Consider the following 27363-nt stretch of genomic DNA (forward strand, 5'->3'; position numbering starts at 1 on the left):
AACAGGTTCTGGGGATTAGGATATGGATGTTTGGGAAGCTATTCTTCTGTCTGTCATAACCACCACTTCTATTGCTCAGTAGATCTGAATACTGTTTTCCTCCCACTAGTCTTTTCAGTTCCACTTCTACTAAACATTTGATCCATGCTATTTCATCCAACTGTCATCCTGTGGTGAGAGCATCTGATTGGCTCAGTGTGTTTATTTATACAGGTCTTTTGTATCTGGCTCTTTACATGCCATTGACTCAGAAGTTAACGGCTTGCAAGTCTGATAAAAGTCCTGATATAATTGGTTAGAAGTCAAGGACAAGGCCATACATTAGAATATTTCTAGCCATATGTAAGGGAGCTCCTATTTCATCAGGGACTGTCAAAGGGAAAGCATCCCTCAGAAAGATGTCTGTGGATATGACAGGAATCTTGGTTGCTTGTCCAAGCCAATTTCCATGGAACGAAAGTACACATGCAAGTATTGAGAGATGGGGTTGTCAAAATTTACATATCTAAGATTTAATATGCAGAAATTTGACTGTTTCCCTTTAGGGAACTTAACTTGCTTATGAGCTGCCATTGTCTTCCCTAGGAGTGGGAAAAATTAATTTAATCACTTGAATGTTAGCCTCTTTCAGATCAAAACAACCTTTTGTGGTCCACTAAGGATTTAGTAAGTTCTATCTCTTTTTTGATATTTCTCTAATCTTCTTTACTTTTGTTTCTCAGTGCCTGGGCGTACGGAGAAACTTACGTGACAAGATATCTGGTGTATTTGCTTGCTTTTGTTCTCTTGATATAGATAGTGAACTTGACTGCTACTTAGAACTTGGCCAATCTTCTCAACCTGCTTAGGGCCCCTCAGCTCTAGGTGATTCTTTACCATTATCCTTCAGCTGGGCATCTGCTTCCCACTTTCCATCTCTCAGCTTCTGCATTAGAATTTATTTGATTGTGTGCAGAGCCTATCTCCTAGCAGACATACTGACCCTTGTTCCTTTCTTGCTCATTTCAAAGGGCTTTCTTAAATGTCCACATCCTGCTGAAGCCAAGCAAGATTCAGGGCATAGAGTGGCATTGCAGATTCACTTTGCCTAAACATGCCACATTTTACCATTCACCTTCGGCTGCTCTGGGCATTGGTTTGCTCTTTTATGATGAAGTGCGATTCAGACTCCCTCCAGGTATTCTACAGCCTGAATCCCATTGTTCTCACTAATAGAATGGTTAATTAAATGTATATTATAGATTTCTTAAAGTGAATAAATAATATAATGTATGTGAAACACCTAAAAGTGATATAGAGTAGCTGCCTAAATTGATTGCTAATAATGATATAGCTGGGTGCAGTGGCATGCACCTGTAGTTCCAACTACTCGGAAGGCTGACATGGGAGGATCACCTGAGGCCAGGAGGGCTAGGATGATTGCCACTGTGAATAGCCATTGCACCCCAGCCTGGGCAATATAGTGAGACCTGTCTCTAAAAAACTTTTTTTTAATAAAATTTTTTTTTAAAATTTAGGTCATCTAAAAGCTTGGAAGCATATTTAGTTTTGAGTAAATATTTCTGGGGCATCTGTATTATGATTTCCAAGAGGTTTCTTTAGGAATTTTGTTAAGCAATTATATCATTGAGTAATATCATTTTTTAGATATTACATTTGAAGTTATTTTAAAATGTATAATTGTGATGATTATCTTGGAACTGTGGACCTAATTAAAGCAAAGTGACTTAGAACATAGATTATGTTAACATAGCTAATTAGCATAATTAACATATTATTTTAATTATAACAAAGATATTTAGAACATAGATTATGGTTTTTCTGCCTATCTCACAAACCATAATCTATGTTGTCATCACAGAGAAACTTGGTCTTTGAATGTTACAACGGAAGTACATTAAAGCCAGTTGGTTAAGATTGTAGGAAAGGAAGAATGTACAGGTGACAAATATTCTTTTTGTTAAGACTTACGTCAGGGTGGCAGCAGGAGAACTTGAACTGTAGGAAGACTAAAGCATACAAGTGTATCAGGAGGAAAAGCATCCTGTTTTGAACTCTCTCTATATGCTACATTCTTTCTAGTAGAGAAAAAAGGAAGGCCAGTATTGCACAGCATGTGAAGAGTTGACATGATTGAAATGTAACTCTGTCTGGTGCCAAAAACTCATATTATTTCCACCGTGCTATTTTTCCTTCAAGAAAGAAATTGGATAAAATGGCAAAGCAGATAATTATTTACAAAACAGTAAGCTGAAGAAGAGGAAAAGATACCTCAAGATGTGTTTGAAATATTAATACATGAAATATTGTAGAAATATGTCTTAGTGATGGAAAGAGTTGGAAATATACACATATTATGAAAATATATTGTGTGACCATAAAACTCCATATGAAACCTTCTATTCTGAAAATTATTTACTAAACATATATCAGGAGAGCTTTGCAATAGCTCTTATGACAACAAAGATGATTGTAGTCTTTGGAACCAGAAGCAAGAGCTAGTTTTTTTGGGGGAGAGTGATATAATTTTAATTTATTTTTATTACCAAAGAAAACATTTCAGTTGTGGCTTTATATATAAAATAATACATCCAGATATTTACACTGGGGGTTCTAGACTTAAGCTTCTTGACTTATTTTTTTCACATTTATTTGTGAGTTAGATCTTGTTTTTGTTAAGTAGTTAAAAATTATCCTAAAAGGAAATTTGATAGATATAAATTTATATATTTGAGTAGATACATACTTGAAATAAATTGTTTCCATGTACTTATAATCTATTTATTCCTTAAAGCACCAAACAATTAATATGTCTGGCGCATGTATGAAGAGACTTAATAAATGACATTACTTGAAGTATAGATTGCACATCTGAACTAATCTCCACCTATGAAGTGTATTGTATTCCCTATACCACAGAAAGGAGGTTAGACTGCATAGAGAAATGAACAAGGTATTAATGGTACAATGCATAGTACATTTCACACCAATTAGCTCTATTGGTTTTACTGCAAAGAACTACGTATCCTGGATCAATTAAAGTGATGTTGAAGTTTATCTATTTGTACCCCAAATCAATTAATCAATATTCCTGAATCTTATCTTAGTCTGAAATGAAAGAGAAAGCTTTGCATTGGATGAAGTTTTTCATGGATGACATGGGTCTTAAAAAAAAAAAAAAAAACAGAGTTCAATAATCTGCCCCTTAGCAGAAAGCATAAGCAATCTAGTAAAATGCAGGACTCCTGGATGAATCCAAATATGGAGATTTTGTCACTAAATTAACGTGCCTTGAGTACTTTGAGTGAAAACCTACAAGTTCAAAGTTCACATGAGTATGGAAAAACCTCATAGTGTGAGTGAGTCACTTTTAGGAGTAAAAATGGATTTAAATCTTTACAAAATATTAATTTTAATTTCAAATAAATTTTAATTTCAAATAAAAAATTGTAAGTCCATGTAAAACTAATATGCTCTGTAGTCAATAAATGTCAGTATGTATCTGTGTTCATCTGAAGCCAGTATGCACCAGTGTTACCAGTGTGCAGCTGGGATCATACTGTAGAACCTGTCGGTAGTAAAGCAGAATGTTGGAGTTGTGCCAGAAAAAAGCAGGGTTGAACTGGTTCCTGTATGTGCCTGGATTCACTTCTCATAAGACAGTAAAAACCTGCCAGGTCCTGGCTTTCAAAGATGGTTTAGTCATGCATGTGCACCCCATCTGTTGGATGCATGAGGGATTTCCTTCTCATCTCAGCCCTCCAGCCACAAACACTGTGACTGCTTCCCCTCCAACCACCCTTTCTTTAATTCTTCCTCTCCTGCTGAGAGTGTACAGGCTGTGTAAGACAGGTGCAGCTTATGCCACTCTGGGGAAATCCTTCCATAGACACTAAGGTGAGCCAGAAAGGTAGTCAAATTTTTCTTTTGGCACCTAGCTTAATTTCAGTGTGCTTTAATTCAGTGATTAAAAACTAACAGCGGCATTTACTTTGATAATAAAAAATAAATACACCATTACAGTTCTAACCAAAACCTTAATGACCTTCATCTCCTCTATCTGTGAACTGTCCCTAAAGCTCCTCTTGTTATCTAGATGAACATGGGCAGGGGCTTTCTATGTATTCTCTCTCTCTCTCCATTCTGTAGCACGTAACCCTTCCTCCTACCTTTGTTTTCCACACTCCTCCAGGTTTGACCTCCCATGCTCCACTTTGCCTTCTGTTGTCTAGGATGGTACCCTTTCTCTTACGATGCTGATGACAGATAATACCCAGTTTCGAGATTGGACAGTGCAGCATCAAGCTTCAAAATTGCATGTACAAACCATTGTGGTACAAGACGTTTTACAACCTGTTAACATAACCTCTGTTTTGGCAAGCTGGTGGTCTTAGAGCAAATTTATATTTACATATTTTTTCCTGACACACTCAAACTCCAAAACGATCAATATAAAGAAAGAACAGGGTGGTGTGTCTAATCAGTTGTTTATAGTTTTAAATACATTCTAATGGGAACTTGTAAGCCAAATAAGTAACTATTGTTCTTATTGTTTTTTTTTTTCTTTCACATAGATTTATGAGAAATATCAAGATTTGTATACTGTGGAACCAAATAATGCACGCCAGCTGGTAGAAATTGCAGCCAGGGATATTGAGAAACTTCTAAGCAACAGATCTAAAGCCCTGGTGGTGAGTTTAAATCGGATCTGCTCATTTTATTATTTTCCTTACTTATCTATTATTTAATTTTCATGCCCTATTGAGGGGTTTTCTTTGATATGCGTTCTTCTTCTTAGTAACTGTGTTCATCCAATATGTTCATAAAAGATGAGATATTATGGTTTAATTGCAAACCCTAAATATTTCTAATTTTAGTTTATATTACTATTATATTTTAATAATATATGTTTAATTGATTATATGTATCCATATGTACATCATGATACATAATAATAAATTGAACATGTCTAAATCCATATGTACATCATGATAGATAATAATTGAACATGTTTAAATCCATATGTACATCATGATAGATAATAATAATTGAACATGTTTACACAACATAAAACCCAGAATATTATCATCCTCTTTAGTTGTATAGTCTCTTATTCCATCACCCTTCCTCTCTGCTAGAGGTGGCCAAAATGCTAGATATCCAAGTTACCATTTTTTTCTTTTTAAAAATAGTTTTTCCCCACAAAAATGCTTTGCTGAACAAGTTATTCTTTAGTTTGCTTACTTTTTAGCATTATCAAATTCATGTCACACTGTATGTAGTCTTCAGCTACTTGGTTTTCTCCATCAATATTATGTTTGTATGATTTATATGTATGTTTGCACTTAGATTTAATTCATTCTTTCAGTTAAATATTATTTTATGAGGATGTATCTCAATTCCTTCATTTAGTCTCTGTAGGTAAATTATTTGGATTATTCTAGATGAATGCTATTATGAATAGTGCTGCTGAATTTTCTTGAACAAGTCTCATAGTACTTATGTGCAAGAATATCTGTAGGGTCAATACAGGAGAGTAGAATTGCTAGATTGTAGTGTATTCGCAGAGTCAGCTTTATAAAATATGACAATTGTTTTCCAAAATAATTGTATCAGTTCAGATCTTCACTAGTTGTATATGAGCCCGCATTGATACATATTCTGGCCGACATGTGAAAGTGTTACACTTCTTAATTATAGGCAATCAAATGAGTGTAAATAGTACCTCTGCTTGTCACTAATGAAGGAGACATTTTGCTGTATATTCATTTACCTTTATTGTTTCCTCTTCAGTGAAATTTTTTTGTAATTTAAAATATTGATTTGTAGGTTATGTATTCCTGATGCTAATTCATTTTAGTTATATATGACCCAAACATCTTTTTCAAGTGTATGCCTTGTCCATTGCCTTTATTGTGATTTTTTACGAGATAAATTCTTAATTTTATTGCAAAGTCAACATTTCTTTTAATTATTAGTATTGTAGAGTGTTTTCTTTAAGAAATCCTTGCCTACCCTGAGGTTATACACATAATTTAATATATTTCATTTTACCTGATTCTAAGCTTTGTCTTTTGCATTTATGTGTTTAGTCCACTTGCAAGTTATATGAGTATATAATTTCAGTCTGCATTTCAAATTATTTTTTCCAAGGAATTTTTCCAGGGCATTTATAAAATAGTTTGCCTTCCCTTGTCCAGCTCAATATCTAGTAGGCTGATGTGATTTGGCTGTGCCCCACCCAAATCTCATCTTGAATAGTAGCTCCTATAATTCCTACGTGTTGTGGAAGGGATGTGGTGGGAGGTAATTGAATCATGGGGGTGGGTCTTTCCCGTGTGGCTCCCATGATAGTAAGTCTCATAGGATCTGATGGTTTTATAAAGGGGAATTCCCTTACACATGTTCTCTTGTCTGTTGCCATGTAAAATGTGACTTTGCTCCTCCTTTGCCTTCCGCCATGATTGTGAGGCATCACCAGCCATGTGGAACTGTGAGTCAATTACACCTCTTTCCTTTATAAATTATCCAGTCTGGGGTATGTCTTTATTAGCCGTGTGAGAACAGACTAAATACATAGGCTAAGTCCCTCACTATATTCTTCTTCAGAATAATCTTGAGTATTCTTAAACTCTTACTGTTTATCTAAATTTTAGATTCAGCATATAATTATCCAGGAACATGTCTGCTGGGATTTTGATTTGTATTATATTGACTCAGATCAAATTGAGAAGAATTGATATTTTTATTATATTTTATCTTTCTATTTATACATAGTATCTCTCATTTAGCAGTATTTTACACCATTTGATAAACTTTAACAATTTTTTTTTTCGTAAACTTCTTATACATCTTTTGTTAGATATAATGCTGGAGCTTCAGTTTAGCTCCTCTTATTCTTTGTTTGTTTGTTTTTGAGACAGTGTCTCACTTCATTGCCTAGCCTGGAGTGCAGTGCACAATCACTGCTCACTGCAGCCTCAACCTGCTGGGCTCAAGCAACCTTCCCATCTCAGCCCTCCAAGTAGCTGGGACTACAGGCATGTACCACCATACCTGGCTAGTTTTTTAATTTTTTGTAGAGATGAGGTCTCCCTATGTTGTCCAGGCAAGCCTTTAACTCCTGGGCTCAAGTGATCCTATTGCCTTGGCCTCTCAAAGAGCTGGGATTACAGGCATGAGCTACTGCGCCCAGCCTGGTTCCTCTTATTGTATAGATTTCAGTATATTTATGGATATTTGTCTCAATACAACTCTGAATTTCCTATTTACTTAATACTCAGAGTTCAGTTTTTTTGTTTACTATGTTTTATAAATATCTTGACCCTCATAAATTTTTTATGCTTTCTTAGATACTTCTAAATCTTTATATTATGCTTCTTCAAGTATCCAAGATATTGTTGTAGTGTAGCAGGTATGTTGCTTGGAAATTTTGTTATGCCATGTTGCTAGAAGTTGAAACATTTAATTAAAAATAATAACTGAGGCCTGATGCAGTGGCTTACTCCAGTAATCTCAGCACTTTGGGAAGCCGAGTTGGGAGGATCACCTGAGGTCAGGAGTTCGAGATCAGCCTGGCCAACATGGTGAAACCCCGTCTCTACTAAAAATACAAAAATTAGCTGGGTGTGGTGGCAGGTGCCTGTAATCCCAGCTACTCCAGAGGCTGAGGCAGGGAAAATTGCTTAAACTCAGGAGGCAGAGTTTGCAGTGAGCTGAGACCACGCCACTGCACTCCAAACTGCACGAAAGAGCAAGACTCTGTCTCAAAAAAATAAAAATAAATAAATGAATAAATAAAAATAATAATTGAGTAATCCATAGGAAGATAAACTTTCTTTACTGGAAAATTCAAAGCATTATTATCTTCAATTTTGGAGATGAGAATACAACTTTTAAGCATTTATTTATGTAAATGTTTTTAATAAAAACTTATCTGATAAAAATAAGGTGCTATCCACTGAAGTGATTAATATTCAGGTGACAGTGGAAAATGATTAGATTTATATTGATTTTATCAGTCTACATTTTTCCTCTGGATGTAGGAAGCAGGTGATTTGGACATCATAGTCCCTTAAAAAAGGTTGTGGAATGAAATAGTGTATGTCTTGCCTTAATTGGATTAAAGTATAATCCTATTGAGACTTTCTTATATCTCATTTGGAATGGAAGCTCAAGACACCTGGTGCATTATTTGAGTCTTGTGAGGGATCAGTAGAATATCTTAGGCACGTGGTGACAGAATACTGAAGACACAATGGCTAATTAAGTGTAGAATAGTTCCATTTTATTTCAGGGAGACAGATTCATGTTTGTTTTCAAACTAAATTCTTTGCTTAACTTCTTTGATTCTACAAAAATAGAAAACATGATTTCAAAGAGAAATATTTTGAGGCTAATAGAAAAACATATGCTACATTGTATTGTAAATGAATGCAAGATGGCATTGTTAATTTGCTTGTATTTTTGTTGTAGGCTTATACTCAGGGAGACATCTGGATTAAAGGAGCTTTATTTCTTCTGGGTGGGACACTAATATAATTTTATAGGTAAATATAGTGGAAAACATCATGAATATACAAGTCTAAGGTAGATGATAAAATTTAATACCAGTTAGACTTTATTGAGTGGTTACTAAGTAGCATCATCGAATTATTTCCCATAATAATGCTATGGTAGAGACACCAGTATTAGTCTCATTTTTCAATGAAGAAACTGGGACTTTGAGAGTTCCTGAAACTTGCCCAAGGAAATATATCTAATAAGTAATGTTTGCCAGTGCTTGTCAAACTTTAATATGCATGCAGATCACCCATGGCTCTTGTTAAAATGCAGATTTTTATTCAGTAGATCTGGACAGAGACAGTACATTTCTAATAAGCCACCAAGCATAAGGTAATGCTTATGCTCCTGGTATGAAGACTATACTTTTAGCAGCAAGAATGTGAAATTTGAATGTGAATTTGAATGTAAAATTCAAATTCAGGTGTGTCTGACTTCAAGATCTGCATTCCTAGTTATTACACAAATACATCCTTTGACCTAAAGAAGTGTGTAATCATAACAAGGAAGAAATGATGGCTAAGCAGTATTTTGTAAACTTCTATTCATCCATGCTGAATAATTGGATGATCTAGGTGTTGGAATATTCTGGAAGGCTTTTAATTTTTCAGTGAATCCTGTATCAATTAACCATTTTCAAAAGAATGATTTAGTGAAAGAGAATATATGGTATTCAAACAATTTTCATTTTAATTTGAGTTTGAAAAATTTAAAAAGCTTTATTATTCTTTGGTAAACATAAGATACCTCTGAAAATATAAATGTAAACACTGTGAGAGAAAAATAAATGTAACTGGTTGTTTTCTTATATGCCTTCTAAAGAAATTACTTAACAGTCTTTGATAATTCAGGTTTTTGAAAAAAGGAAATTAAAACTGGAGGGTTTTTGGGTGAAATTATTGCTTTTTAGCATCTGCAATAATTGTTATTGTGCATACATGAACACGGATTTTATGTATTGGAAGATTAAATTGTTAATCCTATCTTTTATAATATTTTTGATTAAAAAGTCAATTTAACTTATTGCCTTATGTGCTATCTTGTTTTTGTTTATATGTTTGACTCTAAACTACTTATTTCAACTTTACGTTACACTCATTTGTGCTTTTGTCTTTTGATCAGCTGCATCTACCAGCCTTAGAAAGAGCTGAAAGATAAAATGATATCAAAACATTTTCGTTGCTGTCTCTTTGATAGCAATTTTGCTTTTTTTTTGGTAGGGGGGGCTTGTTACTATATAAAATCATGTTATGATTCTGATGACTCATATATATTAGGCCCTTACAGAAACTCTATGAAGTAGACACATTAAACATTTATGCATTCTTATTTTATAAATGAGGAAATTTAGAATACCAATGTTCTTATCCGAGACTGTGTAGATAGCATGAGGTGGTGGTAGAATTCAACTTTGACTTCTGTCTAAAATCCAGTTTTTTTCCCCTCTAAACCCACATTCATAATTTGAACCATTTTTTATTTCCAAGATGTGTTTGCTAAATGACTTGTTTTTCTGACATTTGCTATGTCTGTGTCTCAGGAACTGGCTCCCTGCAGTGATTATCTGACTATTATCATTGGATTATTCTTAAGCAATCTCAAATCAAACAGTGTTTTGAAGCAAAAAAAGATACAGTCATTTAACATTATTATGAACATACATTTCAGCTTGAACTAGGCTGAAATATCTGCAAGTGTTAATGAACAATTCACAGGAGAAAGCTTTTCAACAAAGCAATCCAACCTCCAGTGCGGCCTTCTGAGAGATGGAGGTAAATGAAATCAGTGGTCTCATTGTTCACCACCAGCCCAGCCAAGGGGATCTGCTCAGTAAATGAAGGTCTCTAGGCATTTTGCTCAAAGGAAATAGGATCAAGGTTACAATAAACAAATTTTTCTGGTGACACTTTCCAATTATGGCATATTCTGTCTCCCTCTGGTTGTCCTGGTAACTTTAATTAAAGCTGCTCCAATCTATTTTGGAGCTTTAAATACTGTAATATACTCCAACTCTTAATTCAACCTTGATACTGAGCTTATGATTAGATAACAAGAAGAGGAACATGACAAATGTTCTCAAGTGATTTTTAAAGTAGGTTTTGTTTTTGTTTTCCTGGAAGTACTAGATTATTGTTATTTAACCAAATAGTTTTTTTTTTTTAATTTTTATTTAACTCTTAGGCCAGTCATTCTATATCATTTCTATTTGTCAGCAGTGCCAATAACATTTTATAAAAATGCAGGTTTCTGATCTTTATCTCTAGGGATTTTAACTAAAAAATGTGGAAAGAAACTCAAGAAAAATTAGATCCAAAGAAGTGAGAAAGAGGATCCAGGAAGGAATTCTGAAATTCTTTAGAGACTCAAAGAAGAATACAAAATTCATTGTGTTTGGCTATTAGGGGTCATTGGTTTACTTTTGTGAGAATAGATTCAATAGAATGCATTGGAACAGAATAAAGATGGTAGTGTTAAGGAGTGATTGGAAAGTGAAACATTGGCAAGAAATTTGTCTGGATTTTCATGAAGTTTGGTAGGACAGTGAAGGAAAATGTGGAGTACTACTAAAGCATGTTTTTCTTTCTTGTTTATTTTTGACACTGGAGGACATATAAGCATGCTTATAGCTAGAAAAGCAGAAATTATGAAATTTGAAAATAAGAAAAATATAGTCTGAATGTTGAAGGATGATTCCAGAAAAAGCAGACAGAGAGAGATCGAGGTCATGCAATTTTCTTTGAAAAGATTTTGGAACCTTTCACTTGGGACAGAAGGAATATTATTAGATGTAAATAAAGACAGTTTTGCAGGTAGAGAAAATTTAAAAGTCACAATAGATGACCACTTTTCTCTTGGCCAAGTAGAAGGGGATATTGTATGTAAAGATAGAAGGGGCTATGGGAGTCTTGGGGACTTGTTGAAGATTTGGGAGAGCAAAGTAAGAAAAGGTGAAAGGAGTCTATTATGGGTAAGTAAAATGACTGAGGAATAAAATCTAGGGCCTTCCTAACACTGAGAAGAATCAGAAGATATAAAATACCCTCATATTCTAAAAATGAGGTTCCGAGCTACATATGAATTTCAAAGAGCTTTCTGAAAACTCTGTGTTTATGTAGATGTGCATATTTTGATCATTAATCCAGAATCTATCTGGAGGGTATAAATTATCCAGGTTAAAGAGAACAGGAGAAAAATTCCTTTGAAAGAGGTATAAAATGTTGTGCCATTTGCTTTCTCCAAGGAGAAAAGTATGCTTACCCTTCTCTGTAATCTTAGTGTAAATGTCTTTGAGAAGATTACTTAGAGAGCTAATACATTTCCCTTTGAGTCTGAGTGGTGAAGGGATTAGGTAATCCACTAATTGTTTTGCAAAATTGAGATTACTTTTATTTATTTGGATTTGATACATGCCTGTGGATGCTAAAAGGGAAGTGCTGAGGCTCGACATGTTTACCCGGTGACAGGGCAATGAGACACGGTATCAAGGGCCATAAACTTACATACAAAACAAGGCAGTGTGAGATGGAGCTGGTCTCGGACAGGACCCAACAGGGCTTCCTGCCAGGAACAAAACTAGTTTAGCAGAAAGAGGGTAGAAATATACTGTCAAATGGGAGCTGAGGGGCTGGGGTTTAAATGACCCTCAGAAGTATTACGTTGCAATTGAATGTCCTGGGTACCTCCAAACAACTGGGAAAGTATCTTAATAAAGAAACAAGTCAGTGTTGAACATCCATCAGCTGCAGAGAGTAACAACATATAATTATAGTCAAGAAAAGGCCATCTATTGTGAACTTTCTCATAGTGCCATTGCTGAAATCACTGTGCTTGAGCTGCTAAGTAGTGTCAAGATGAAATCAGGAGGAAAAACTTGGAGCGTGGACATAGCCATCTACCACATTCCCCATCTGAAGTTTCTCGGTCTGAAGCAGTACTAACATAGTAATGGGATTTTAAATGAATTTTACATTAAGCTTAGATATTTGATTTTTATTCCAGACTAAATATTTTAATTGATTAACTGAGACTACTTTTAGCAATAACACTTTTATATACAATGGTGAATGGAAAAATTAGGGAACCTGAAAGGCAAATGTTGTGTTCAAGTATGATTAATAGACAACCCAACAAAAGATGATTTAAACAGAGTGTGGATTTATTTTTCCTCCTGTAATAAGATATACATGGGTAGGTAACTCAAGAGATTTCCAGAAATCCCACTCTGTTACTTCTGTGTCTATCTCACTGGGCAACCTTTGGCTGCAAGGGGGATAAGAAATGTAGTTTTAGCTAGGCCATTGCTTCTCTGAACAAAATTGGGTGAACTCTCAATTACAATGTATATCCCACCAGTTGATGTCTATGTCAAGACTTTTTCAGGATTTAATATGAGTTTTATGGAAGATGGTCTAGAGAAAAATCATTTTAAAGAAGCAGAGGAGAGGAAAGGAAACATTGTTTTCTGTGGGCATTTTTTATATGGAGCCCCACCTTTCAATGTAACAGTTATATTCATAATCAAATCAGCTTTCTCGAACACAGATTGGCATAATATGAAGAGTAGAAAACTGCAATTACTTTTGCACCAACTTAATAGAATGAGAAGACTGTTGAATCCATCTAGGATTGAGGATTAGCAAAGTAAACTTTGTAAACATCAAGGATATTTGAGAATAGTCAACAGTAGTTGAAGTATTTGAAACCAGGAACCATGTTAGATAGGATCTGATAATGGTCAAGAAATAAGAGTTCAAGGGAGTAGACATTTTTATGTGGATAAAGTGTACATTTATAAGGAACAGTGGATAAATAAGAAGTTGTGGTAAAGGACAGAAATTTAAGAAATTAAGTGTTTTGGGTAAAAAGAATGTAGAAGCATGAGTGAATGAGCTGGTTACTTAGATGGAGAAGAGTGAAAGTTTTTGGAGTTTTACTAGAAAAGGGGCAAATTAATCATTAGCATTTATTGACTGTCTGCAATGGTCCAGATAGTTTGCTAGGCACTTTCCATATATTTCTAACACTATTTCTGTTCTGCGAAGTACATATAGTTGTTTTCACTGTACACATGGGAGAATGAAAGCCTGGAGAAGTTGAATACATTGCCCAAGCTTACACAGCTAGCAAAGAATTCAAACCCAGTTGTGTATACAATAAGTTCTCACTTAACATCATTGATGGGTTTTTGGAAACTGTGACTTTAAATGACATACTATATAACAAACCCAATTTTCCCACTGACTGATATAAGCAAATGTGAAGTGTCCATGGCATATTCCTGGTCACAAAAATATCACTAAACTTTTCATAAACACCAAAAACTTCTGTTATTAAACACTGAAATAAATGTGAGCTATACATACATTTAAGAAAGATTAATATGAACAAGTAAGATAATTATTTACGTAATTATCCTAGTTCAGAGTGTTGGGTGGCCAGAACCTCTCCCAGAAGCTCAGGGTACAAGATGGGAACCTACCCTGGACAGGACATCATCACATCACCAAGTGCCCTCATTCCTACACCCATAGCTACTTGTCATGGGGCAATTGAGACATGCCAGTTTACCTAATGTACATATATTTGGGATGCTGGAGGAAGCTGGAGTACCCAGAGGAAACCTGTGCAGATATGGGGAGAACATGCAGACTCCACACAGACAGTGCTCTGGCCAGGAATTGGTTTTCGTTTTTTCTCATCAGTGTTACAACAAAACGATACCGAACAAAACAACGTTATTTGAAGACCTGCGTTATTTGAAGTACTTTTGTATCTACAAAAGTACTTGGTGTTCCCTTGTGTGTCCTGTTATTTGTTTAAAAGCTTACAACATTAACTTATCTAATCTTTACCGTGCATAGCTGAAACTAAGAAAGGTTAAATGACTTCACCACATCTTACATAGAGTGAGAGATTTGGGCTGGAATTCTTGTGTTTATGTTATCTAACTTTTAGGTGGCTGCATCATGTTTCTCAGCTCCATGGCACCTCAATAATCTTAGCCAAAATTTATTTGTCTGTCATTTGTCCAGTTAAATCAAAGCAGTCTTGTCCAGTTGACGTGGAGCTATTATAACTAAGAAAGCCATATTAATGCTCTACTGGGGTCTCATAGTACCGTTATATTTAAGTGCTTTAAAGTCAGCAACGTCATTTATTTTGCTTGCCCTACAGCTTGTAACACCTACCTAGAGTGCAGTTTAGCTAGTTTAGCTACCGAATAAAATTCAGACATAACCTGCAGAATATCTTTCCAGTGAATGATTGCCCAGTGGAATGCCTCTTGATTTTTGAAATCCAATCTGCACAGACTAGACTGAGCTCTCACTAAGACGTTTTTGTTTCTCGTTTTGCTTTTTGCTGATGCTTATAAGGCACCTACTTACATTAACATCTTCCAGTCTCATGTCTTTAACAAAATAACATGTGATTTACGTTACAGATAGTAGAACATCAGAATCATGTGGAGATGCCTTGAAATGTAGTCCAGGTGCCCAGTTAGATGTGCATGTTTTCTGCCAACAGTGAAAGGCCAAGTAGGGCCTATAGACACTGTGTGTTAACATCCTGTTCATTGTGTGAGCAGGAAATGATGCCTGTAGCCCTTTACACCCTAATATATAGTTTATAACATTTGTCCACGCACCTTGGCATTTGGCAAGTGTCTGTTTTACTGTTTTCTTTAGGTGGTTGAAAGCTGGTTGTGAGGGGTTTGGGTTGATATAAAAATGCTCTGTTTTTTTCACTTAATAAATAATAGGCTATCAGAATTTTCACTCAGAACATCAGATTTTTCTGAAGCAGATTACTGCTTAAGTGGGAGATGCCTGTCCTGCTTGATACCATTTGTTAATGTGGTAAATGGAAAGTTACACACTGGAGTGGCATCTTTATAGATTTTTAAGTCTAAAGTAATTATAATGGTAGGAATTTGGGGCCAAACAGAAGAGATGGTGAAACACTAAGTGCTGTGTTTACGACCTTTTCAATTACACCAAGGAGACAGATCCATTTACCTGTAACTGTGCTGGTACTCTCTACCACACGCAGCATTTTAAGTTTTATAACATTTTGTTCTGATTAATGTATTATCTAAAGATTAGCAGTGAAGTGTTTTAAAACAACTTCCTTCCTTCCTTCCTTCCTTCCTTCCTTCCTTCCTTCCTTCCTTCCTTCCTTCCTTCCTTCCTTCCAACTTCTTTTCTCTCTCTCACTCGCTCTCTCTCTCTTTCTTTCCTTTTGAAGGAATTTTACTCTTGTCGCCCAGGCTGGAGTATGATGGCGACCTCCACCTCCCAGGTTCAAAGGATTCTCCTGCCTCAGCCTCCCGAGTAGCTGGGATTACAGGCACCAACCACCACACCCAGCTAACTTTTGTATTTTTAGTAGAGATGGGTTTTCACCATGTTAGCCAGGCTGCTCTCAAACTCCTGACCTCATATAATCTACCCATCTCAACCTCCCAAAGTGCTGGGATTACAGGCATGAGCCACTGCGCCCGGCCAACCACACTTTCTGTTGTAAATCTGTCATTGCTAGAGAATGCGTTTTCCTCCCACATTCCATGGAGTAGTGTCAGCACTAAATGGGTATTTTAACAAAGGCACTTTTGAAAAAAAGGAAGTAGTCCAATATACCTTTAAGATAGAAAGCACAATTAATGGTATAGGGCACCTAATTATTTAATGGAAGGTTCAGACATGGAAAGGTTTGGGGCAACAGTGACAGGCTCTGTCTTCTAAACGAAATCTCTTGGAAATGAGATTCTTAGAGTTGGCTTTAGGATCAGAAAGCAGTATCTAATGTATAATTTATGTTCTGGTAATACAGCATGGGGGAAAGGGAGTGTTGGGTTTGTGATTACTTTGAGCAAAATGAGAATTAGCTCAAGTGACTTGCAAAACTCGCTCAGGCAAAAACTACACAATTTGTAGAGCCTAGTACAAAATGTAAATGTGAGGCTCTTCTTAGTAAATTATTAGCATTTCAAAAGGGCAGCATCAGAGAATGAAACCAAACATGGGGTCCTTCTGAGTGTGGAGTCCTCACCAAGTCAGTCAGCCTCATCTGACTGCACAGGTCTCACACCCACCGAAGCTGGCTGGTCCTGCACATAGGTCGTTAGTGGTAGAGCTGGAACCAGAACTTGGGATTCTCAGCTGCTTGTACCGTGTTCTTTCTATGATGATAGTCGTCAGACTTTACTTGGGGACTTCAGAGTCTATGAAATCCTTGATGATTGTTGCAAGATAATCCCAAAGTGAGGCAAAAAAAGAAAAAAAGAAAAAAAATCTGTATGTCATTTCACCTCTTTTTTTTCCCCACAAAATAGCAAGTTCGCCTCAACAGAAATGCTCTGATCTGAATGTGCTAGTTAATAGTGTTTTGGGTAAAAATAAATATAGAGAAACGGTGCTGATTCAAGGCCAACCTCTTCGATTCACATAGTGGAATCTTTAAACAGAACTTCACTTCATGGTATCCCATAAATTCAAAGACAATCTGATCAAGTAATGTTTGCTAACATTAAACAACATTTAGTCATTTATAGAGTTGAACTATAAGTGGTCTGATTCCTAAATGTTAACTTTATTTTTTAATCTGTTGATGTTTACTTTTCCCTTTTCCTTGTTAACCCCTTATTATCTCCCCACAGAATAAAATAAACTCTAAATCTTCCTCTGTAAATTCACTTGCTAACTTGTACTGAATAATATGAAGGTAGAAGCCCGTTGTGAGATGCCCAAACCCATTCTGGCTTTTATATATACACAGGTGTTCTTTGGATCTGTTCTTCATAATTGTTTAAAGCTTCTTCTTCTTCTTCTTCTTCTTCTTCTTCTTCTTCTTCTTCTTCTTCTTCTTCTTCTTCTTCTTCTTCTTCTTCTTTTTTTTGAGATGGAGTCTCGCTCTGTCGCCTAGGCTGGAGTGCAGTGGCGTGATCTCCAGTCACTGCAAGTTCCACCTCCTGGGTTCACGCCATTCTCCTGCCTCAGTCTCCTGCATAGCTGGGACTACAGGCGCCCGCCACCAGGCCTGGCTAATTTTTCTGTATTTTTTTAGTGCAGACAGGGTTTCACTGTGTTAGCCAGGGTGGTCTCGATCTCCTGACCTTGTGATCCACCCGCCTTGGCCTCCCAAAGTGCTGGTATTACAGGCGTGAGCCACTGCACCTGGCCCATAATTGTTTAAAGCTTCTAAAGTCAAAAACTACATTTGCAAGGTTAGTTTTCTACGATTTTTAAAAAATCTCCTGACACAATTTACCATTAGAATGATGGAATGCTGTGCTACTTTAATTAAAGTATCATGGATCATAAATCTTTTTAAAATTTATTTTTATTATTTTTTTGAGACAGGGTCTCACTCTGTTACCTAGGCTGGAGTGCAGCAGCGCTATTATAGTTCACTGCAACCTTGACCTTCTGGGTTCAAGCAGCCTTCCTGCCTTGGCCTCTCGAGTAGCTAGGACTACAGACACATGCTACCATGTCTGGCTAATTAAAAACAATTTTTTTTTTTTTTGAGACCAGGCTGGTCTCAAACTCTTGACTTCAGGGGATCCTCCCACTCCCTCCTCAGCCTGCCAAAGTACTGGACTTATAGGCGTGAGCCACCATGCCTGGCCCCAAATCCTACATCTTGATGGAATTTTGGAATTTCAGTTTTTTGGTCTTTTCATCTCGCACAGTTGAATGTCTAAGCCACCAAGGCGAGGGAGTTGGCTGTTCTTTTCTCAAATATTTTTAGTGATTAAGCTTCCACAATTGTAAAACCCCATTATTGTTGCTTAGCTTGGTTTTTAAGAAGTGATTCCTAACCTCTGTGTCCTTGTGTAATTTAAAGCTTTTTTTTTTTCTCTCTCCTGTGTACACTAAACTTTGATTGACATTCTTTTTAGAAGAATATCTCATTTTTGTATGTATGTGCATGGGGGGTGTTGGGGATGGTAGGAGCTATCATCAGTTCGTCACAGCTTAGTGTTCTTGGCACGTAATGATGGCTTTCAGTTGCTGAGCCATCATTATTGCCAGACATTGTGGGAAGTGCTTTACACACAGTATCAAATTTCATCTTCGGAATAACCTTATGAGGAAGATATGTTATTGTGTTTGAAGATAAGATACAGTCTTCTTCAGTCTTCTTACAGTCTGTAATCCGTTACACTTTGAGGTGAAAGCCATCTCACTTTTCTTGGGGGGGGTAAGACTATTTTATTTTATTTTATTTTATTATTTTATTCTTTTTCAAGACAGAATCTTGCTCTGTCGCCCAGGCTGGAGTAAAATGGTGCCATCTCGGCCCACTGCAACCTCCACCTCCCAGATTCAAGCTATTTTCCCTGCTTAGCCTCCCAGGTAGCTGGGGTTACAAGCGTGCACCACCACGCCAGGCTAATTTTTGTATTTTTCAGTAGAGACGAGGTTTCACCATGTTGGCCAGGCTGGTCTTGAACTCCTGACCTCAACTGATCTGCCTGCCTTGGCCTCCCGAAGTGCTGGGATTACAGGCATGAGTCACCACACCCAGCACCCATCCCACTCTCAAGTGTCAGGTGGAGGAGGTTTTATACTCAGGTATGTCTGACTTACGTCTGTGCTTTTCAACAATATGCTTTTAACTCTGTAACTTAATAAGCCTTGATTTTTTTTAACATTCCTATGTAGACAAATTTTTATTCCTTTTTCATTTGTACTGTGTTCTGGAAATTATCGAATATTTATTCTCTAATTTTCTCAAAGCATTGAGGCCAGAGTTGAAGGTTGTGCTTTTATAGGGGATCACTATGATAAAGCAGTGTATAACTACAAATTCATACTTTTTCATTTGCATATGATCCATTACAGTGAAAGCTGATTTATTTTCTGTAGGCTCTATGTTAGATTATACTAAATGTGTTAGATGATTTTGATATATCTTATGTTTGTAAATATACAAGTATATATTTTTGTAAATAATTTAAACAAATTAAAAAATGTATGAGGTGAGAAGAAAAATTCTCTTTAGTGTTCACTATCCAGAGAAAAACTACCTTTTAAAGTTTGGTGACTACCCTTTAGAATAATTGTGTGTGTGTGTGTGTGTGTGTGTGTGTGTGTATGTGACTTACCAGTATTTCATGCAGATTTTTATGTGAATGCCTATTAACTTATATAAAATCTGTTTACTAATTTTATAGTATTCCATTTTGTGAATGTATTATTTATTTAGCTGTCTCCTTCTGATAGTTTATTTTTTATATGGATGATATGAATACTGTTTATAGCACATCTTTACACATATACGAGAAAACTGTTGATTGCTTTATTATACTTAAGTCATGTAAGTGAAATTGTTGTGTCTAACAGCATATGGGAGTCAGGTGGTGGCTCACTCCTGTAATCTCAACATTTTGGGAGGCTAAGGCAGGAGGATTGCTTGAGGCCAAGAATTTAAGACCAGCCTGGGCAATATAGCAAGACCCTGTCTCAAAAAAAAAAAAAAAAATTAGCCAAGTGTGGTGGCATGTGCCTATAGTCTCAACTACTCAGGAGACGAAGACTGGAAGATCACTTGAGCCCAGAAGTTCAAGACTGTGGTAAGCTATGATGGTGCTACAGCACTCCAGCCTGGGTGACAAAGTGAGACCCTGTCTCTCTCAAAACCATGGATGGGGCATTATTTATTATTTGTTTTTCTTTTAACAAAATAGAAATCTTTAATTCTTCCATTAATTCCTTCTCTCTTTTTTGTTTATTTTTAAATAACAGAATTTCTAATAGACTTAAGCAACAGTGACTGAGTTACATTTGACTCAGTATAATAAGTTAAGTACGGTTCTGTAAGTAGGACTTAATTTTAAATGATAGATATATTTTTAATTATTATAATAATGTCTAAAACTCATACTTTTCTCTGCAGATTAGTGCCTTTGTTGTTGGCAATATAATCAGTTCAGAATTAACAGGCTGGTTGGGGCAAACATCTGTCTTCCAGATTTATTTAAAAAAAAAAATGCAGCCTCAGAGTTGCAGTTACTGATTCTCGATACCAGCTCATATGCTCTATCTTGCATGTATTATCCAGCCACAGGCAGCATGCCAACAGGCCGCAGTGTGGATGAGTGCTCCTGCTGTTGGCAGTCCTTGTATTCTAGGGCAGCGGACACTGTCAAGGCCCAGTTAAGAGCAAAAGCCAAGTTGTGTCTTGACAGCCGAGACATTAGTTACAAAAGACTGTCTACTCCTTCTCTGGTTAATTTATTCATTTGGTCTCAGGACTCATTACTCCCCAATTACAGCTACTCTTATAAATGTTGGTCTATTGTGAACCAGTCACCCTTGATTGTTTACACTGTCTTTTCTGAGAAATTCTAGGTCCGTCAACTTAAAGGTCTAATAATAAATAATAATGACTCATTTTCTACAAGAGGGTTTAGAGAGAATTTATTCCCCTATATCTTACTGCCTGTGCCATTTTTTTTCTAGCAAAACAACCTAATGTGATCTCTTAAACAACAACAAAAAAAATTAAGTAAATTATCAAGTGTTATATTTATGTGCTCAGAACATTTCCTTAAAATTAGGATTTTCAGATAGCCATTTTTGCTTGTCATTGATAGTAACAAGTTTGGCTCTTGCAGAAATGTTCATTTTCGTTAAATGACTGCACACATTAACTTCTACCTCTCACATGGGTATTTTTTAGTTTAGATAAAAACAGGTGAATATAATGTATAATTTTTGATGTCTTTGTTAACAACTATATTTTGATTCAAAAATTGTATCCATGAAATGAAATTAATCCTTTTAATTTCTCAGTAGAGAGTAATTATGTTTTTAGTTTAAATATTAAAATGTTCTAAAAATATCAAATATCTTATATGAGACCTTAAAATAGAAGGTCTTAATAACAATGTATTGTGTGCTTCTGATTTATACTAGACACTGTACTAAGGGCTCTTTTGTATTTACTCATTTAATCCTTACAACATACTTCTGTACTTGGTATTGATAGTCTCAATTTTATAGAGATGTTTTGCCCATGTATTTGTATCCGGATGCATTTAATTCCCAAGCTTCCTGGCAGCATATCTCCTCACTCGGCCTTGCACTTACCGTGTGTCAGGCACTCTGCCTAGTGTTTTACACAGATTATTCCATTTAATTCTCTTTTCTCTGACTTCCCCTCTTTCTCTTCTTCCTCTCTCTCTTCCTCTGTCCCTTCCTTTTCCTCTTTCTATTGCTTTTCCTACTCGTCTTCTCATTATTATTACATGATGTGATAAGGCAGAGAAGTATAGAATGAAAAAGTTTTAAGTATATTATCTGAGGTCTTGTAGTTCTAGGTTGGCATTTTTGTTTCACAATGAGATTACGTATTACTGTGTTTTATTTTACATCAGATGTGGTATAGAAAAGCAATAATGGTAGCTTATTTTAATTAAGTTACAATTTATGTAAAAGGAGAGAAGGATTGAAAGAGAAGAAAGAGAAGGCATGGAGAGAACAAAGGAGAGGGGATCTAGCCTTTTTATTCTCTAAACTTACTTGCATTAAGTATTTACATAAAATGTGTGGTGAATTTGGTAATGGAGACCGAGATTGTAACATCCACGAGTTTTTATTAATCTCACTGTAATTACTTAGGTTTATATATGTGAAAAACAACAATTTTAGAGTATCTACAAGCCACATACTGTGCTGGGGCTTTTATACTCATAAGTGAGTATATTTTAGGAGTGTTTTGGGGAAATTCTTGTCTAGATATTATGGCATATATGGTTGTATAAAGATCAAAATTAATTAGAATAGTTTTTATTTCTGAACTTGAGCTTAGATACCATGCAGACATTCACTTTTTTAATTAGCAATGAGACTAGCAACCTTTCAAAAAAATTATGCTGCTCTGTTGGTATTTCAAGAAGTGATTTTTGTTAGCTCCTAAAGCATAGGTTGTAGGCCATTGAAAAGTGAAGTATATCATTTGAAGTTCTAAGCATAAGACATGCTTAATTAACCAACTTTTAATTACAACTAGTGAGAAATGGAGGGTGTATATATATAGTTAAAAGACAAGACCTCTTACTCAATTAAAGGAGAAAGGAGAGAGGCATCACATGAGAGGGAAAATAAACCATGGAGGTCAGCTGAGTTGATCTAGTAGAATACAAAGAGCTCGGGAAAACTCTCTTCGTATTTTCATTCTTAACTGAATTTACAGATGTTTAATACATACACCGTCATTCTTTTTCCCCCAAATAACTGTTTATTGGAGCTTTATAATTTTGCAAATGAAGCTATCTTTTGGGGATTGCCCTTTCTTTAATTTAAATGATGCCAAATGTCTGCTAGTCATCTGGCGAGGAAAATCAGGACTACTTGGTGTTGCTATGCTGCCATGATCAAATTTCTCTTCTAAATAGTAGTCTCCAGTCCTTAGCTGACATTTCACACCAATTGCCCTGTCACTGTTGGAGGCTAAATCAGCATATTAAGAAGCAGCAAGTGGCACCTAATGCCTGCCCTGAGAAAAGTTACTAGGTTTTAGTTACCACAAAGATTCCCAGCTGCTCCTCCTTAAGTATTTTAGACGTGCTCACTGATTTGAAACAACGTTTTTCAGCTGCATGGAAGGCATACCGAATAAATACTGGAAGGAGGACAGTTTAAAGACTTAAAAGCAGTCTCTGTCAAGGCAGGCCATACTTTTCCTCTCAGCCTACACACACAGGGGAATTATCCCTGTGATCTGCCTGTGTTTTAAATTGCCACATAAGTAGGCATCCATTACAGAGGAAGCTGGCAGTGTACATTTTTGTTGTGTTTGTGTGACAGTAGTAATTTCCGACTTCTCCATTTAGTGACAGCATTTAAAAAAAGAAAATAATGTATGCATTTTAAGAAGCAGTGAGCCCCAAAAGACTTCTAGGTACTCTTGGTAGCTTATGTACATGCAGAATCACATGTATGGTACAGTTAATGTTTACTCATTGGGTAATATTCAACTAACATTAACCAGTGAAAGACCAAGGTCTGCCTAATATGGCTTTGATGACATTTGTACATCCTTTTCTGATTTACTTTGTAGTGTTAAGAGTGTATTACTGAATCAGATTAATATGGTTTAGCTGTGTCCCCGCCCAGATCTCACCTTGAATTGTTATAATCTCCATGTGTCAGAGGTGGGGCCAGGTGGAAATAATTGAATCATGGGGGCAGTTTCCCCCAAACTGTTCTTATGGTAGTGAATAAGTCTCACAAGATCTGATGGTTTTATAAATGGAAGTTCTCCTGCACAATCTCTCTTGCCTGCCACCATGTAAGGCATGCCTTTGCTTCTCCTGTGCCTTCTACCATGATTGTGAGGCATCCCCAGTGGAGGTGGAACTGTGAGTCCATTAAACCTCTTTTCTTTATAAGTTACCCAGTCTTTATTAGCAGCGTGAGAACAGACTAACACACAGATATTTTGATTTATGTGTTAGCTACTGATTCAATAGCTTTAGTTTTCTTTTCTTTCAGATAGAACATTATTCTATTATATTTGGTTCTCATCAGAGAGGGAAAAATCTTATAAGCATGTCTCATTTTAAGAGTCCGGATTGTTCTCTTTGTGAGAATTTGGGAGTAGTGAGAGAAAGGAGAATTAGAGTTAGAACTGACAACGGTAAAAATATTTGATTTTCTTTTTAAATTTCAGTCAGAGAAGAAATAATTTTATTAATGTTTATAAAGGCAATAAGTAATGAAAGGAAATAATCGAGTTATCAACGACATATACCCGAGTACAAATAAGCAATGGTATTCAGTGAGACACTTTAGGAACACTTCTGTCCTGTCAGTTGTTAGAATAGTGTTGAATATTGTTAAAACAGTTATTTTAAATTCTTAAGTAGTTACTATATAAAATAATTAAAACTACCTTATTTATTATCTGTGTCTTTTAGGAATTCTTAGTGATTGTATTTAAAATGTATAATTATAGGTTTTAAAACATAAGCAAACTTATTTATCAAGTAAAATATATATTAGATTTTTGATCTTCAAGGGGTTTTTTGTTGAATTTTTTTATACCTAGAATTCCCATACTTTAAAGCAAATAATTTAAAAAAATACCACCTGGTGACATTGATCTAAGGATTTAATTTTAATTTCTACCCAGACCCAGTATTTACAAAATGTAAGCAGTGATTAACTGAAACTTCTTAAGAAAAAAGTATCGAGATAAATTTTGATTAATTCTACCGTTAGTGGGCATTAGTTGATTTACACTGTGTGTAGAATTAGTTGTGTGGTGATATACAATGTTTGTTTTATCTATTATTTTTCTAGAATTCTGATTTCTTACCCTTCTTCATGTTATCAGTGGAGGATGACATTTTTAATTTGCATGTAGCAGGTTAATTTTTAAAAACCACCTTGTCTTTTAGTGTTATCTTACCTGATTTTTTTCCCGGCATACCTTTCTTTTTATTTGCAACATTTGCAACTTTCTTTTAGTGGTGTTCCTTTCAAGCAATATATAGCTTTTAATTTTTGATGCAATATGGTAATTTCTGTATCTTAATGAGAAAATCCAATCCATTGATGTTTACTTTAATGACTGAAAAACTTGTTTTTATTTCTTCCAACTTTTTATTGTTTAACAAAATTGCTGCTGTTGCTTTTTTTTCTTACTGTATTTATTTCCATCTTTGTACATGATCATTTGAAAGTTGTGTGTTTTGAATTCATCATGGTTTCTATTATTTCCTTAGTCTTTCAATAACCCTACTATTTAAATATGGTACCAGCTATTTGGCAAATTAAGATGCACTTTATCTCTACACTGATGCTCCTTTCTCCCTACTTCTCTTGCCCTCCTCAATCCAATTGATACAACTTTAAGAGATAGGACATCTTGTTTCCTGTTTTTGTTTTTGTTGAGACTCTGTTGCCCAGGCTGGAGTGCAGTGGCACAATCTCAGCTCACTGCAACTTCTGCTTCCCAGGTTTCAAGCAATTCTCCTGCCTCAGCCTCCGGAGTAGCTAGGCGACAGAGTGAGACTCTGTCTCAAAAAAAAAAAAAAAAAAAAAAAAAAAAAAAAAAAATAATAATATGCTTAACATTTAAAGCAGGAGAGACAAAGTTATTTGTTCCTGTTTCTTTAACATTGGAATATGATATGATATCATATGATATGGGGTGGTAAAACACAGGTTGCTGAAGCCACTGTTAAAAGCAGTCATATCTGCTTTGACTTATCACATTTTCATTGGCATAATGATGGATAAGTTTATCTCAGGCATTTGTGTATCATATTAAAATGTCATTGTAACTGCTGCTACAGTGATGGGGTCGTTTTTTAGTCCGGAGAGAAGGGCTGCTGTTGAAAATCACAAATTAAAATTGGTAAATATTTTTTTTGCAAATATGAACAATGTAAATTAAATAAGATTTTATTTTATTATTTTTTAAACAGAAAAGGTGGCATGCAAACGATTGAGTGAAATAATTCTCTCAGCAGCTGTAAGATTACTAATAGTTAGCACACCTCACTAATGTTATACTTTCTTGCAATTCTTCCCACATATTGTTGATATTTACCACATTGGTTTTCTGTGCTTACTATAGGAACAAATAAGAATACTGTTTTTGCCGGAAGTTTCATTATTCTGGTGTTTGGAAGAATTGAATGAAAACAATATTCTCTGGCTCTCTCACATTCCTTAATGACCAACACATACAGCTGACTGGAAGAATAAATGCTTTCCGCATTGTGAACACAAGTAGAGTTCTTTTAGTGTCTATAAAAAATTAATGAAGACAAATCTAACTTTATTTTTTCTTTCAATTTTCAACTGAGCTAAGATGGCCAGTATAGCAAATATAGAAAAAATTAAGACAAGCAAACCAAAGTATTTACCTGTCTACCCTAGCAACCTTTGATCCTTTGAGATTCAGATATAAAAGAAACCCAAACATTATTGCGATTGAAAAAGTAAATGATTTAAGCATTATTTATTCATGTGATTCTTTTAGAAAGGCATATGTTCTCCCACAGAAGCACTGGATATATGTAAAAATCTACAAAAAGAATGTATACTACAGTAGTTTGCATTAAACAATACTGATCTAAATCATTGACATGATATGCAATATTATTTTGTTTTTTATTACTGATTTTGGAGTAATATTTTTTAAATTACAAAATATACATGTTCAATGTAGGTGAGACGAGAATTAGAACTACTTGAAATCCTATTACCCATAAATAAACATGATTTATATTTTTGGTGTACATTGAAAGAACCAAGGGAAAGTTTCCACTTTGCCCTCTGAAGGTATGCTGAAAATTAACCGACAAAAGGTACATTGAAAGGAGAAAAGGCATACACATTTTATTAACATGCACACATGCGCAGAGAAGTCATACAGAATATGAAAACTCAAAGGGCCAGTTGGGTGATGTTTTTATACCATGTTGAGGTTACAGAAGGAGTAGGGGCTTGGAGCATGGCAAGACTGGTTCTAGGAGAGAATGGAAGGCATGGGACAAAGGTGGTCTCGTTAGGCAGATGAAACTTCACCGATAATATCTCTGAGACAGAATGGATAGCATACCTTGTGGTTGATTTAATTTCTGAGATCTGCTGATAAGTAGGGCCTCTGAGAAAGCCTGGTTATTTACTTCACCAGTGTAGGTTTTTCTCAACTGATGCAAATCTTAGCAAAAGGCAGCTTTTTAGGGCTATTGTTGTCTGCAGGCCCTCTGAATAGCCATCTCCAAATAGGTCAAAGAAATATATTTGAGGGTGAAATCTTTTTGGTTTCCTTTAG

The 27363-nt window shown here is 35.5% G+C and overlaps 1 protein-coding gene across 6 annotated transcripts in view; it reads left to right on the forward strand.

Annotated features, from left to right (window-relative positions):
- The window catches only part of CACNA2D1 (calcium voltage-gated channel auxiliary subunit alpha2delta 1), a 503656-nt gene that overhangs the window by 101722 nt on the left and 374571 nt on the right, over positions 1-27363 (forward strand). For all 6 annotated transcript variants that reach the window (XM_015134178.3, XM_015134179.3, XM_015134181.3 and 3 more), the window contains exon 3: positions 4575-4691. In XM_015134178.3, coding sequence (XP_014989664.1) covers positions 4575-4691 — 117 coding nt within the window. The remainder of the gene's footprint in view (positions 1-4574; positions 4692-27363) is intronic.

This window comes from Macaca mulatta, chromosome 3 (genome assembly GCF_049350105.2).
Source record: "Macaca mulatta isolate MMU2019108-1 chromosome 3, T2T-MMU8v2.0, whole genome shotgun sequence".
In the NCBI taxonomy this organism is placed as follows: domain Eukaryota; kingdom Metazoa; phylum Chordata; class Mammalia; order Primates; family Cercopithecidae; genus Macaca; species Macaca mulatta.